The sequence below is a fragment of the Paroedura picta genome, chromosome 9, assembly GCF_049243985.1.
Source record: "Paroedura picta isolate Pp20150507F chromosome 9, Ppicta_v3.0, whole genome shotgun sequence".
Lineage (NCBI taxonomy): Eukaryota > Metazoa > Chordata > Lepidosauria > Squamata > Gekkonidae > Paroedura > Paroedura picta.
Genome location: NC_135377.1, coordinates 73,465,074 through 73,477,943, shown reverse-complemented (window position 1 = coordinate 73,477,943; position 12,870 = coordinate 73,465,074). Strand labels below are relative to the sequence as shown.

The window sequence follows — 12,870 nt, the reverse complement described above, 5'->3', positions numbered from 1 at the left end:
ATCTTCCAGGCTTCTTTGCAAGACTCTCCAGTGTGACGGAGCAACATTCAAAAGGCAGGCGATGTTGACATTTGAGCACGATCAGTGGGTTGGGGGTCGAAGGAGATCAAGGCAGAGAGATGTCTGTGCGCTCACACCTGCCCCGCTAACTGTCAGCATCTCACTGGCTTGAAACAAGGGAAGCCAGACAGAAGAAGCAGGTAGAAGAGAAAGGGAAGGACAGGCACAAAGAGAGCCTGGAAGGGAACAGCACGGCTGACCAGAGAGAGGGCTGAAGAACGTCTCTTCCAACAAGCGCTTGGACTAGTCGGGGGATCAAGGCGAACTCTGTGGGGGACAAACCCAGAGCATCTGAAAGACCTTTTCTGCAGCCACAGCTGCAGCTGCCGTTGTTCAGGGACAAGGATGCCCCCCTCACCTTTCTTTTCTCCGTCAAGCCCTGCCAGCAGGGCATAGAATATGTGATAATTTCTCTCGCCAGGATTTTGCCTCACTACTCGACTCTATTCGAGAAAAGAGATGGAGAGACCAGGTCAACATACAAGTGAAATACTCAGCATGAGGCTAATAAAACCTTGAAGGAAACCCACCTTTTCTAATAAATCTTCAGCAGGAAGCAGGTGGATCAGTCAAGGAAAAGAACCTTTGGACACGGGACACAAAAATACCCTACATACAATTTCCTGTCAGGTTTGCTTTAAGAACTCTTTAGTTTGTGCATTAAAAGCTGGTGGGGGGGGGGGACCATTAAAAAAATGCATTCAACAGCATTCAGGTGGGTGGCCATATTGGCGGTCTGCAGCAACAGAAGGAAGTCTAAGTCCAGCGGCACCCTGAAGACCAAGCAAGTTTAGCTCTGGACATATAAGCTTTCGTTCACGCGTACCCTTCTTCAGAGACACAAAAGCTTCTACCCAGAACTCAGTTTATAGCCTCTTCTCCAGGCCGAGCTGCATGAGTCTTGTCCGTAGCAGCAGGAGAGAGCAAGAATCCAGGAGCCCCTTAAAGACAACCACAATTTGCGGCAGGGGCGGAGCTTGTGTGAGTCGCTGCTCGGGTCTTCAGATCTCTTTTCTACTCTCAGGAAGCCATGGCTGCTCGTGCCATTCCACAGAGACAAGGCTGGGATAGCCCCCTGCCCCCTGCCCCCCCAGCCACAGGGCTTCGCTCCAGGCAGGCCTCCTCATCCCCAACTAGAGCTGGGTGACCCTCTTGGCCTTTTCTACTGGTGGAAAAACTGGCTGGATCCAGAGCCTGGCTGTGCCACGTGAAGATCACTGGGCTGGATCCAGATTGAATAAAACGGGAATTTCCCGCCTCCCTCCCTCCTATACGGACCTTAACAAAACCCTGCTTTTCCTGTGACGCCTCTTAGGGGTTTTCCCAGCAGCCTAATGGGGATTTGGAGGTTTATTTTTCCTGCTGATTCAGTGGGCAGAGAGGATGCCTGGAGAGGGGGGGGGTGCGTGTCACCTGGCAACCCCCCTCGCAGGGGGCCCCGAAGAATGATGTGAGGAAGGGTCTGCAGTGGGACGGGGGCTCAGTGGGAATGGCCACTGTAGTCTGGATCCAACCCTTGGAAGGGAAATACGGAAGAAGCCAGGTGAAGGACGCTTCCTTCTCCCTATACACAGGTACAGTGTGAGCATGCTGTAATACTGGGGCAGCCACAGAAAACACAGGATACAATCTACAATTTTCCCTCCCTGAATGTTGCCTTTCTGGCAGAAGTTCAGCTGAACAAACTTTCCAAAGCGACTGGAGTTGTTATTGTGAACAGTCTTTGCATTGCCAAAAGCCTCCATAATTGGGCTGTGGAAAAAAATATGAAAAAGCATGAATTGGGGCATGCCACAACTGTAACAATAAATTTTGTTTCACCTGGATTTTAAAAATATTGTTCCATGTAAAGCCTCCCCTCCCCTCCCCCTTTACGCCTAGTCCTTGAACTGAACTGATTCACATGCCACAGAGGGATGCCAGGTGAGATACCTCTGCATTGGTCCCAAGACTCAAAGCGCAAAGAGAATCTTTTTATTTATTTATTTATTTATCATACTTTAGTGGCTTTAGTTGCCACTTTAGTTGCCACTTTCAATACTGAGTAAACAGATCCATGCCAGGGCTAAGGGAAAAAACTCTCCATGTACATGAACCCTAATATGGTCTTTTCGTTACTACCCTCACAGCCTCCTGCCGGCCATTCTGTGAGTGAAAGCAACTCTTCAGATCCATGATGGAGAAACCTTCTCATGCCGATACTAAATAAGCTCCACTGGAAATAAGAAATTAGACTGGGGGGGGGGAGGTGCTGACATTGCACTCCTGAAGCATGCTGGGGAAGCCCACCCCCACCCCCTATTAAAAGCAGCCTCCAGCAGGTATTAGGGGGGGCCTTTCATGGAGACCTCAGGGTCTGGGTACTCCCTCGTTCATACTGGAGTTTAATTAACCACATCATTACTATTACTCTTCTACTGTTGTTGTTTTGTTTATTTTGATCTTCTTTGGGTTCATTTAATTTTGTCTCTTTTCTGAGGCTGCCAATTCCCTTCTGGCAACTGGCCAGGGACTGGGAAGGACGTATCAGGAGAAAGAGAAAGGGCCGGGCCATGTGGCTGGCATTGCATGGGAAGTGCCATCATCATGCAAGTGACTAACATTTGGGCAAAACCTCCGTGGGAAGATGTCTTGCCCAATGACCAGAGAGTTCTGCAGAGGTTGCTGGTGTGATGACCTTACTTCCTGTGCAGGGCCTGGGCCTTTCTCTCTCTACCGGTAAGTCCCCACCTGCCAACCAGCTGATGAGTGGCTGGGCCGGGCCTGGGTTTGTGACTCTCTCTCAGATGACAACTCAGAACAGGGGCTGCATCCATCCAAAGGGCCACAAGCCAGGTTGCCTGGGTTATAAGAGGCACCGCAGCTCAACTCTCCTTGTGTGTGCATTAAAATGTTTCTATATTCAGTGGTATGAATATTTTGCCCATAGCTGTCGCTTTTGGATCTCATTCCATTTCCACACTGAAATGGAAATATTGTCGACAGGTGAGTGTGTTTCTCTGTACTGATGAGTGAGTTTCTCACAGGCTTATGACTGAATTTTTACAATGATCAGTGCAATGGGAGAAAATGCTGATTTCCCCAAAAATCATCACAGGAAAACAATGAGAAATGAATGATAAAATTTGAAGATTGAAACCAGAAATTCAGCTATGCCGGTTTGAAAAGTGGCAATGCATTCAAAACATGCTGATTTTCCAGTCCATTTGCTGAAAGCCTGAAGAAAACAGCCCTTTGCTGGCCTCCTGAAAACCGTAAGCGCGGGAAGCCCCTGTGGAGCCCCTCCCCAGTCTCTCCAGCACCACGACCCTTTGAAACATTTCCATTGGTCAGTTTGGAAACGGCTCCTTCCTTTTGCCCTTATGATAATTCTGTCTCTGAGGAAGCCCTGTGGATTGTGCGCGATGCCATCCGCGTGCAAGAAATACCTGCTCTCCAAAAGGGCTTGTTCAACAGCAGAGGTCTTCTCCTGACAAGACAGTTCCAGTGAATGTTGGCTCATGGCAGACAAAAACTTGAGGATCAGTTTTGTGCTTTCTGTTTTTCCAGCCCCGCTTTCACCGCTGGAAAGCGAAAGCACAAGAAGATGAGTTATCCACACCAACGACCTCCTCCGCTGCTCGAAATTCAAAGGCATCAAGAGCTAGCAAATGCTTTTTTATTTAAACAGAACGTGGCTACTTTGGACTTTTTCCTCCCAGGGGCAAATTTGTCTCTGCACCTTTCCTCTTGTTCGGCCACAGGAGAACGAGCCCTGCCCATCTGCACCCTGCAGGCACAAATGATGCCACTCAACCTGGCAACGGCATTTCTCCCCTTCCCTGAGCCCCCCCCCCAGCCAGGGACCAGCCCAGAGACCCGAAAAGGGGGGGGGGGTGAAAGGCAGGACAAAAAGATCCAGTCTCTGGTAGTCTAGAAATAAAATAAAGTGAATCTAAAACAAGTGTCTTTACAGAGGACTGAGGCACATTTATATGCAAGATTGATGGGTTTTTCATGAAGTTTGATAACAATACAAAAACACAGTACTTGAGATAATGAAGTAACAGCTGTAAATCAGCATCATTGGACCAACCTATAAAGGCGAAGTTGAGAGTTGAAAGCATGAAATCCTTAGTTTCTGTTTGGTTTGTTATGCTGTATAGATGTTTTCCACAACACTTGGCTTAATCCACTTGGTTTTGGTATTAATTTTCTCAATAACTGTACAGCTCAAGTATGTGATGAAGACGTTTCTCCAAAGGGCACACGGGGGGAGAGGGGGCTGCTGTTGGCCTGGCCACTGCCCACAGCGCTTATGGGAGACTGGGCTGGGGGGGGGTCCAACCCACAGAAGGCTTCAGGCAGCCCCCTGCAGGGTGCTCACCCCCAAGGGCTGACTACAAGCCGTCTGGCTCGGTGGGCAGGAGCCGAAAGACTCCGGGTGCCTGCGGTGCTGTATGAAATGGGAAACCACGTGTGGCCCAAAGACAGAGCCTAATTGCAAGAGACGTTTCCCTGGCCACAGTGGGGGCACCACTGAAATCAAGGGTCCTCAACATGGCGCCCGCCAACTTCTTTCCTGGAGCCTGCCAAATATTTTTAGAAATTGGTGGGGCTACATGGGGCTTTTGCCCAGCAGAAGACATCCTTTCTGCCTCAAATGTTAAACATTTAAAATGTTAAGTCAGAGTTCTATATAACCTTGTTCCCTGACATTTTAGGCTTGGCTCCACCTCCTGCAGTGGCCATTTTGTGACTGTGTCTGCCGTCCTATCTCAGAAGTCCAAAACTGTCCGCAAAAAGGTTGAAGACCTCTGGTATACTGTGTGAAGTCACTGTTTCACCTCTATCATGTATGAGCCAGGGCTAGCTGGCATTGCTGTTCTAAACACATAAAACCAAGGGGTCTGAAGCAGCCAGAAGATTTTTATCAATTTTCTTAGACCACTTTTATGCTGCCATTCCACCCAAGGCAAGACATTGGCCAAAATCGGTCCAGGCAGTTTCCCACAGAGTTAGTGAACACATCACCACATCCCCTTGCTTCTCTCGTGAGACACCACAGCCACCAGCCGAGACTCTGTACGTGCAGGAAGCTTTTCAGTTACAATCCTGCAAAGGTTCATCTTTGCTGTCAGCAGGCCGCTGAGGCTGAGCAGCCAGGTAACCACTCTGAGACCTGCCAGACTGTTCCGCGGCCTGCCGAGGGGGCTGTGGGGGAAGTAGGGACCCCAGCTGGGGGTGGAGGGGATTCTGTCCCTGCGTCTCATTCCCCTGCTGCTCACCTCCTGTTGACAGTGCGCTGGCTACACTGGGGGCCTCCTCCGCTGAGGAGTCCTTGCTGCTCCTGAGGGTCTCTGATTTAGCTGGCAAGAGCTCCAAATTAAAAGAGACCACCCTACCTAAAGAGCCTTCACCAGGTACAACTACTGCCCCACAACAAGGTGCTTCTGCTTTAAAAATCACGACTACTCCCTCACGGCTGCATGACAGAGGCAGTGAAGCTACCTACCACCTGGTTTTGCAGCCACACAAGGCCAGCCTAACTGTTTGTAGCTTTAAAAGCAACATTCCCTCTTGGAGATCCAAGCTACTTGTTAAAAGACACCTGAGAGCCCTTTGGGGTGATCAAGTGAAACATGCTGACCTAATTGCAGTGGAGACGCTACACAATCCCACCTGGTGGTACGAGCTCGCTGAGGAGATCATAGTCCTGCCCAAACTTCCACAATTTAGGATGCTTAGGGCTGATCCTCCGTTGAGCAGGGGGTTGGTCTAGATGGCCTGTATGGCCCCTTCCAACTCTATGATTCTATGAATTCTGTATTCTATGACGTTTTATGTAAACTGCCCAGAGCCGTATGGAAGGGCAGTATAAAAATCTAAATAAATAAATAAATAAATAAATAAATAAATAAATAAATAAGTGCTTCCAAGTTAGAAGGTCTGAAGAAATGTCTATTGCAAAGATGATGATCAGAAGGATGTTGAGAGAATTTGCTTTTTTTAATATACTCTGCAATATAAACAACTCAGGAATAATGCAATTTTCTCTTTTGTATCCCTCTTGTAGTTAGTCCTTTGTCTTTACTTAAAAATAAAAAGAGTTTAAAAAGTAGAACCACTATGACTGAACACTAAATACGTAATTATGCACCACCAGAGGCAATAAGGATTTAAAGGGACATTTAAATCCTTATTTCTGCCCTAAATCCCTTTTTCCTCTGCGATGGGTAATTCAGTGCCCTCCCACACCCGAATGTACTCCTAAATGTACTCCTATTCAGCAGGATGGGGGTGGTGAGGATAGCAAGGGATAGGCCCTCCAAAATCTCCACGAAATTATAAATGAAGGTATACACCAGGGGGAGCCAACTCCCTTTAAAATCTAACAAAACTTATGTTGGTTCATGACGTCTTTGTTTGTGGAGGGGCAACCTCTGGGCACAAAGGAACCCATTCAAAGACTGGAAGCAGGACAGCAAGAGGGGAGAATTTAGAGTCACTTTCCATTCTGTACCTGTTCTGAGGACCTGTTCATTTTCAAGGGATAAGGCTTCAGGAAGCCAGCCTCCAGGGGGGACCTGGAGTCCCCCCCAGCGGTGGTCCCCAACCACTGGGCTGCGGCTCCCTATCCCCGCCCCCCCCAGCAAGCTTCTTACTGGAGAGGGAAGCAGGGCCACGCATGTGCAATGCGCATGTGCAGCCGGGCAATCGCCCTCCCTGCTGCCGCCGGTCCCCAGCCCGAAAAAGGTTGGGGGCCACTGCCCCCCAGAATAACAGCTCTTCTCCAGGCAACAAAGATCAGCTGAAAGACCATGGAGTGCTTCTACTCAGCTGTGCGGCCGCTCAGGAGCACCGGAACCCCCGCTCAGCACCAGTCCGGATTCACGCGGGGTCCTGCACTGCCCATCGCCCACCTGAAGAGGGCAGCAGGATGGGTAGTGGGGGGAACTCCGAGGGAACATTGCCTATTTCCTGATGTTTTTTAAAAGCGGGCTCTGTTGGCCAAGGAAATGAAGGCCGCCCCCAGGCCCACCGACATTCTACCATGAAGCCCAGCCCCATGCAGAGCAGCAGGATCCTTGGGCAAAGACCTAGCTGGACGGAAGGGCATTTGGTTTGCATGCAGAGGAGCCCAGGTGAGGGGAGGGCTCAGGGGGAGGGCATCTACTTGGCATGCAAAAGGTCCCAGGTTAAATCCCTGGCTGCCTCTCCAGACCAGCAAAAGCCCTCTGCCTGAGACCCCGGAGAGCCACTGCCTGCCTGAGTAGGCGACACGGACCCTGATGGAAGAAGGGCCTGGTTCAGCAGAAGGCAGCTTCGTGTGGGTTTCCTCCACAGCATCTCCGGCTAGAAGAGTCAGGGAGCAGGGATGTGAAAGACCTCCCCTGGGGCCTGGGAGAGCCACTGCCAGTCTGACCCGTCTGGGGCACGGGAAGGCAGCTTGGGGGGGACATGGGGGCAGTGGCTGCAATTCCGCCCCCCCCTTGACCCCAACTGCTCCCCTATTTAATCCACCCTCAGTCCCCCCACCCCCACTCATTTCTCCTTGCCCTGAAGACAAAGCAGCACTGAAGGAGACTCAGCTTCAGAAAACATTTTCAGTGCCATTCCCCCGAAATGCTTTTTAAAGGGGTCCAACCAACTTTGCACTGGACATTTTTTCCAGGATTGTGTCAAAGAAGTCGACCCTACGGAAACTGAGAAGTGTTTGTTGACAAGCCAGACGGCCAGCCGTCCCACCTCTCATGCTTCATGTTTGTCTTGGGGCAGAGAAGAGAGAACAGCCATAAGAACACAACCAATCACTGACACAACGGCACTCCCATTTCCATCAGCCACTGTCGAAAACAGACCCCCCCCAATGCTGACAGGGTTTCCTGCTGTCTCCATGATGGGAAACCAAATGTCCTTGAGGGTCCGAGGGATCCTGGCCAGGCTCCATCCAGCTCTCGAGCTTTGCCTGTTCCCTCGAACCGCTGGCTTTCCCTGAACATGCTTGGCTTGACTGTAGCAATATTCCAGCCACCATCTTTCTCGCTGCTTGCCTCACGCCTCACCGCACCAGGCGGCCTAAAGGGATGGCCGTGGAGGGCAGGGCCCATGCACAGAAGCCAGGCCAGCAGGACTGAGGGGCTGCTGCAGGTTAATCAGTGACTGCAGAGTCCTCCTGCCCTCCCTGAGTGGAGCAGGAAAGTTCTGCCTCCAGGCAGCGGCATTGGTCTCCTCAGAGGTGATCACACCAACTACAGTCATTTCCAGAACTGAGACATTTGTCCCCAGCAGCATTTTGATGCATGACACTGCATGGATCCAGCTCAAGATGGGCGGCCATGTCAGCCTGTCTGCAGCAGTAGAAAAGGGGCAGAGTGCAGTAACACCTTCAAGCCTAACCAAACTGTAATTTAGGAAAGCTCCTTCTCTGGCACAAACTCTGTTAGCCCTTAAGGTGCGGCTGGATTCTGGCTCTTTTCTCCTGGTTGGATTCAGACTACCATTTCCACCCAGGGGACAGGATTCCCCGCCTTGCCTGCAAACGATAATTTAATGTTTTAGCAAAAGCAGAACAGCCACCCTTCCCAAGCCCAACCCTCCCGGAGAGGTGCAGCAAGCGGAGTCGTCCAGGGCCGCTCTCGGCACAAGAGCCTGCCTGGGGCCTGCCCTGTGGCTCTCCGCATGTCCCGGGACTCCAGTTCCCGCCCCAGGGACACCTGGAGAGCCACAGTTTGGCCACCCCTGCTCTAGGCAATCCTCTTCCCCTCAGGAAGTCAGGATGCCAAATAAAGGGAGGTTCTAGGCCAAGCACCTTCCTGAACCGCTGCACTATCTGCAGGGAGTTCTTTTCCGCAGGGGAACAGACACACGCACGTGGCCATCTAGCAACACGTTAAAATGGTCCCAGCGCAGGGAAAGCTTTGTCTTCCATGAGAAGTTCAATTCCTGCTCCTGAATTCCTGCTCAGAACTGCATCCCAAAACGGGACCGCCATGCGCAAGACTGGCTTCTGAGCGGCAGGTCTTCTTCAGCAGCTTTTCTTTCAGCAGCTTCTTAGTCATCATGTGAAATCAAGCACATATGTTTAAAAAAACATTTTAAAAACAGTGGCTAATTCCCATCAGCCTTGCTCTGTTGTACCTGCAGGCCTGCGTGGGCTGGAAGTAGAAGGACACCAAAGGTCACCTGCATGGGGCACTGTGGCCCAAAGAAAGCATGACGCCACATTCATGTCAACCCCATAAAATAAAGTTACCGCAGTGGCTCCACTGGGAATACCAAGTAACATCAAAGCCAAGGAAACGATCTGATCCTCGTTAAACGAACACACAGGGATGCCAAGTGATAGAGGCAAAACAAGCACCTTCAATTACGCTGATCAAACTAACCAGGCACCTTCAAGGAGCTGCCGCCACTGTTGTCCCTTTGTGAGGATCGGACGGGACGTGCTTATTGAAGAAGCAAGGGTGACAAAGGAGTCCTCTGAGCAGCAGGCAACCCCCCAGCGGGTACCCAAAGGAGGCTGGAGAGAGCGGGCCAGAGGGGACGAGGGTGAATCCAACGGCCACAACGGAGGCCTCGGCAGAGAGAGCTCCGTCATTCATTGCAGGAGCGGCTGGGATCCTGACGCAGAGTGACGTTTCCCCTGAGCTCATGATTTACTCAGAGCACTCCTTCCGATGCCAGCAGGGCTTGCCTCCCCTTCAGCCACAGGGGCTGTTAAGACTCTCTCTGGGTACCTGATGAGGACGCACTGGCTGTCGTGGCGCTTCCACAGGCAGCGATAGCATTCGTTGGCCACGGCAAACAGATGAGGCGCCATCTCTCCCAGGTGGTGGTGACTGTACAGCTCCACTGCGGTGCGGTCGTACAAGCCTGGAATGACCTTGTAGGGGTTGACGGAGGCAACGATGGAGCCAATGTAAGTCTGGGGGGAAAGACAGACACCGGCTTTAAGGGCTTTTTGCACACACATAAAAGGAACAGGCACCAGGTTGGTGAGCATGTATCTGAGAAGACAGGCCACACAGCACAGAAACACTTAGTGCTTGGGAGGAAGAAATGCACCTGCTAGCATTTAAAACCTCCAAATCTCTGTTTCCTGCAAGGGGGGTGGGGGCTTAACGGTTGTCTTTAAATCAGCCTTCTTCAACAGTAGAGAAACCTCTGGAAAATTTTGCAGGCTTCAAGTTAACCCAAAAGTGGTGTCAACTAGCCACACCTCCCTGCCACACCCCAGAAGTAAAAATAAAATGGGCGGGGCAGGACCCAGTGAAGGACCAGACCCCAGTTCTGAGGCCCCGGGATGCCCATAGGGCAGGTCAAATACACGGAGCAGACTTCTACGGAGCCTTCAGACTTCCATTCTTCTTTATTCTTTGATAGTAAACAGGCCCCAACGCGTTTAGCTCTTTAGCTTTTTCAAGGGACATCAGTTTTAATGTTTTCAAAACCAACTTCGATTTTGTTTTAACAAATGCTACTCGTAGTTTATGGCATTCCAGACTTGAATTATCATCCAAGTCCCACGGCTGACTCACGTTCAATGTATGGTCTACTAAGACTCCCAGATCCCTTTCGCACATCCTTTTGCTACTGCCAAGACAAGTCTCCCCCATCCTATACTGGTGAATTTGGTTTTTCCTACCGAAATGTAGAACTTTACATTTGTCCCTATGGAACTTCATCTTATTCAGTTTAGCCCACTTCTCGAGCCTCTCAAGATCATGCTGTATCCTGTTGCTGTCTTCAGTTGTGTTTGCTACCTCTCCCAGTTTAGTATCATCTGCAAATTTTAATCGTTCATCCAAATCATAAATATAAATATGTTGAACAACAGAGGCCCCAGGACAGATCCTTGGGGTACTCCACCTGTCACTCTTTTCCAAGAGGATGCTGAACCATTAACAAGAACCCTCTGGGTACGATTTGTCAACCAGTTTTTGATCCACCTGACAGAATTAGGATCCATACCGCATTTTACCAACTGGTGAATAAGAATATCACATGGACCCTTATCAAAAGCTTTACTGAAATCCAGATGAACTATGTCCACGGCATTCCCCTGATCCAGCGAGGTAGTCACTTTCTTGAGAAAACAGATAAGGTTGCTCTGAAACGACTAGTTCTTGCGAAACCCATGCTGAGAAGTCGACCAGTTACTAATCCCATGAGACACTCGGATCTCAACCACCTGTGGGCTGGCTGAGGCAAAATGCTGAAACAGGAGTGGCCGGACCGAGACCCCCAGGGATCCTGACTGCCCCGCCAGAGCTTCATTGCAACCCCACAGAGATGCTGCGGAGGACCACGGAGCACGGGGCAAGAGCAACGCTGACCCCAAGATCAGGAGGGCAAGAGTTGAGGGAGCAGCCTGCATCCCAGGGACTGGTGGCCTATACCTATGCTAGGCTGGGCCCATGCAAGGCAACGCAGGCCGCATACCAACCCGAGGGCAGGCAGAAGTCACAGGGAAGACACCAGCATGAAGGGCGGGGTTGAAGGCTCGAGGGGGGGGGGAAGGAAAGCTAGGATGGGGGGGGGTAAAAAGGAGAAGGAAGTGAAGTTCAGGGTTGGACGCAGGAGAGGAGAGAAGGGAGCCTGGATGACCTCAGTAGGCAGAGAGAGACAGCGAAAGGTGCAGACAAGAGGAGAGGAAAGGAGGGGGGGCCAAGTTCGTCCCATCAATCAGTTCCTCCCAATTAGTGGGAATCAAGTCTAAAATTGCAACCCCCCTCGTTGCCCACTCCACTTTCTGGGAAATGAAGTTGTCACCAAGACAAGTCAAGAATTATTGGACTTTTCATTTTTAGCTGAGTTGGTTTTCCAACAGATATCTGGGTAACTGAAGCCACCCATGCCCACCACGTCCCGAATCTTTGAGAACTTTGTCATCTGGTCTCGGAGCATCTCACCCAAGTCCTATGCCTGGCCTGGCAGTCTATAGCAGACCCCCACCATCATACCACTACTAGGGGCAAAGCCCGTTGTCTCCAAGAATACAACGGGCGCTAGAGCTTGGCAGTGGAAGAGGAAGGGGAGGAGTTGTCCAGTCTGTAAGGGCATGGGGTTGAATGTTGAGGCCTACTGCACAGGGTTGTTGTGCAGATGAAACAGGAGACAAAAAAGCCAGGTTCCTCTGCAGAACAACACTGTGCAGTGGCCTCAAACCTGCAGAGAGTTACAAAGAAGAAAGACACATGGCTTGGCTGTGTCTAACCCCCGGCCAGAGCAGTATTTTAAGTGAGAAGGGGCTTTTCTGTGGCCTCCCTGTCAGGCAACTGTTTGGCAGAAGGGGAAAGAACCCCCCCCTCCAAAGGAATGCCCTCAGGCTCCCCTGCGTTGCTCTTTGAAGGAAAGTGCCTCCCTCCCCTCAGTCAGGGGCTGTCAGAGGCTCCTTCGCAGCAGGCCTGAAGGGAGGGAGGGGGGAGCGCACTCTGCAGCCTCCTGCCAGCTCTGTCAGGGTTCTGAGGCAATTTGCAGTTGGACATGACAGTTAGGACAGCCTTGGGGCGAAAAGGGCTGGCACAGCCTGTCCAAGCCTCTGTTCTCACCCCCCTTGGCAGCCCTACTGACCTCCTCTCCCTGCGATGATCAGGAGCAGACTGGCAGCCAGACTGGGCTGGGTGAATGGAAATTTGGTCTGTCCTGGTGAGGGGCCAATAGGAAGGCACTTTGTGCGCCTCCCCATTGGCTGCTTGGCCCTGGATGGACACTTGGAGGGCCCAATCAGGAGCCGCTTTGCGGCTCCTGATTGGGCCCTCTGAGTTTTTATCCTGGACAGGGCCCGCTCTAACTCCTCCCCAGATGGCCTTACTCTTTTATTTAACC

At 51.1% G+C, this 12,870-nt stretch overlaps 1 protein-coding gene across 3 annotated transcripts in view; it reads right to left on the bottom strand.

The window, feature by feature from the left end:
- The window catches only part of MYO10 (myosin X), a 252,095-nt gene that overhangs the window by 96,097 nt on the left and 143,128 nt on the right, over positions 1-12,870 (bottom strand). For all 3 annotated transcript variants that reach the window (XM_077353346.1, XM_077353347.1, XM_077353348.1), the window contains 5 exons: positions 9,780-9,967; positions 3,489-3,623; positions 1,688-1,812; positions 591-604; positions 419-503 (listed from right to left, as the gene is read on the bottom strand). In XM_077353346.1, the coding sequence (XP_077209461.1) occupies positions 419-503; positions 591-604; positions 1,688-1,812; positions 3,489-3,623; positions 9,780-9,967 (547 nt within the window). The remainder of the gene's footprint in view (positions 1-418; positions 504-590; positions 605-1,687; positions 1,813-3,488; positions 3,624-9,779; positions 9,968-12,870) is intronic.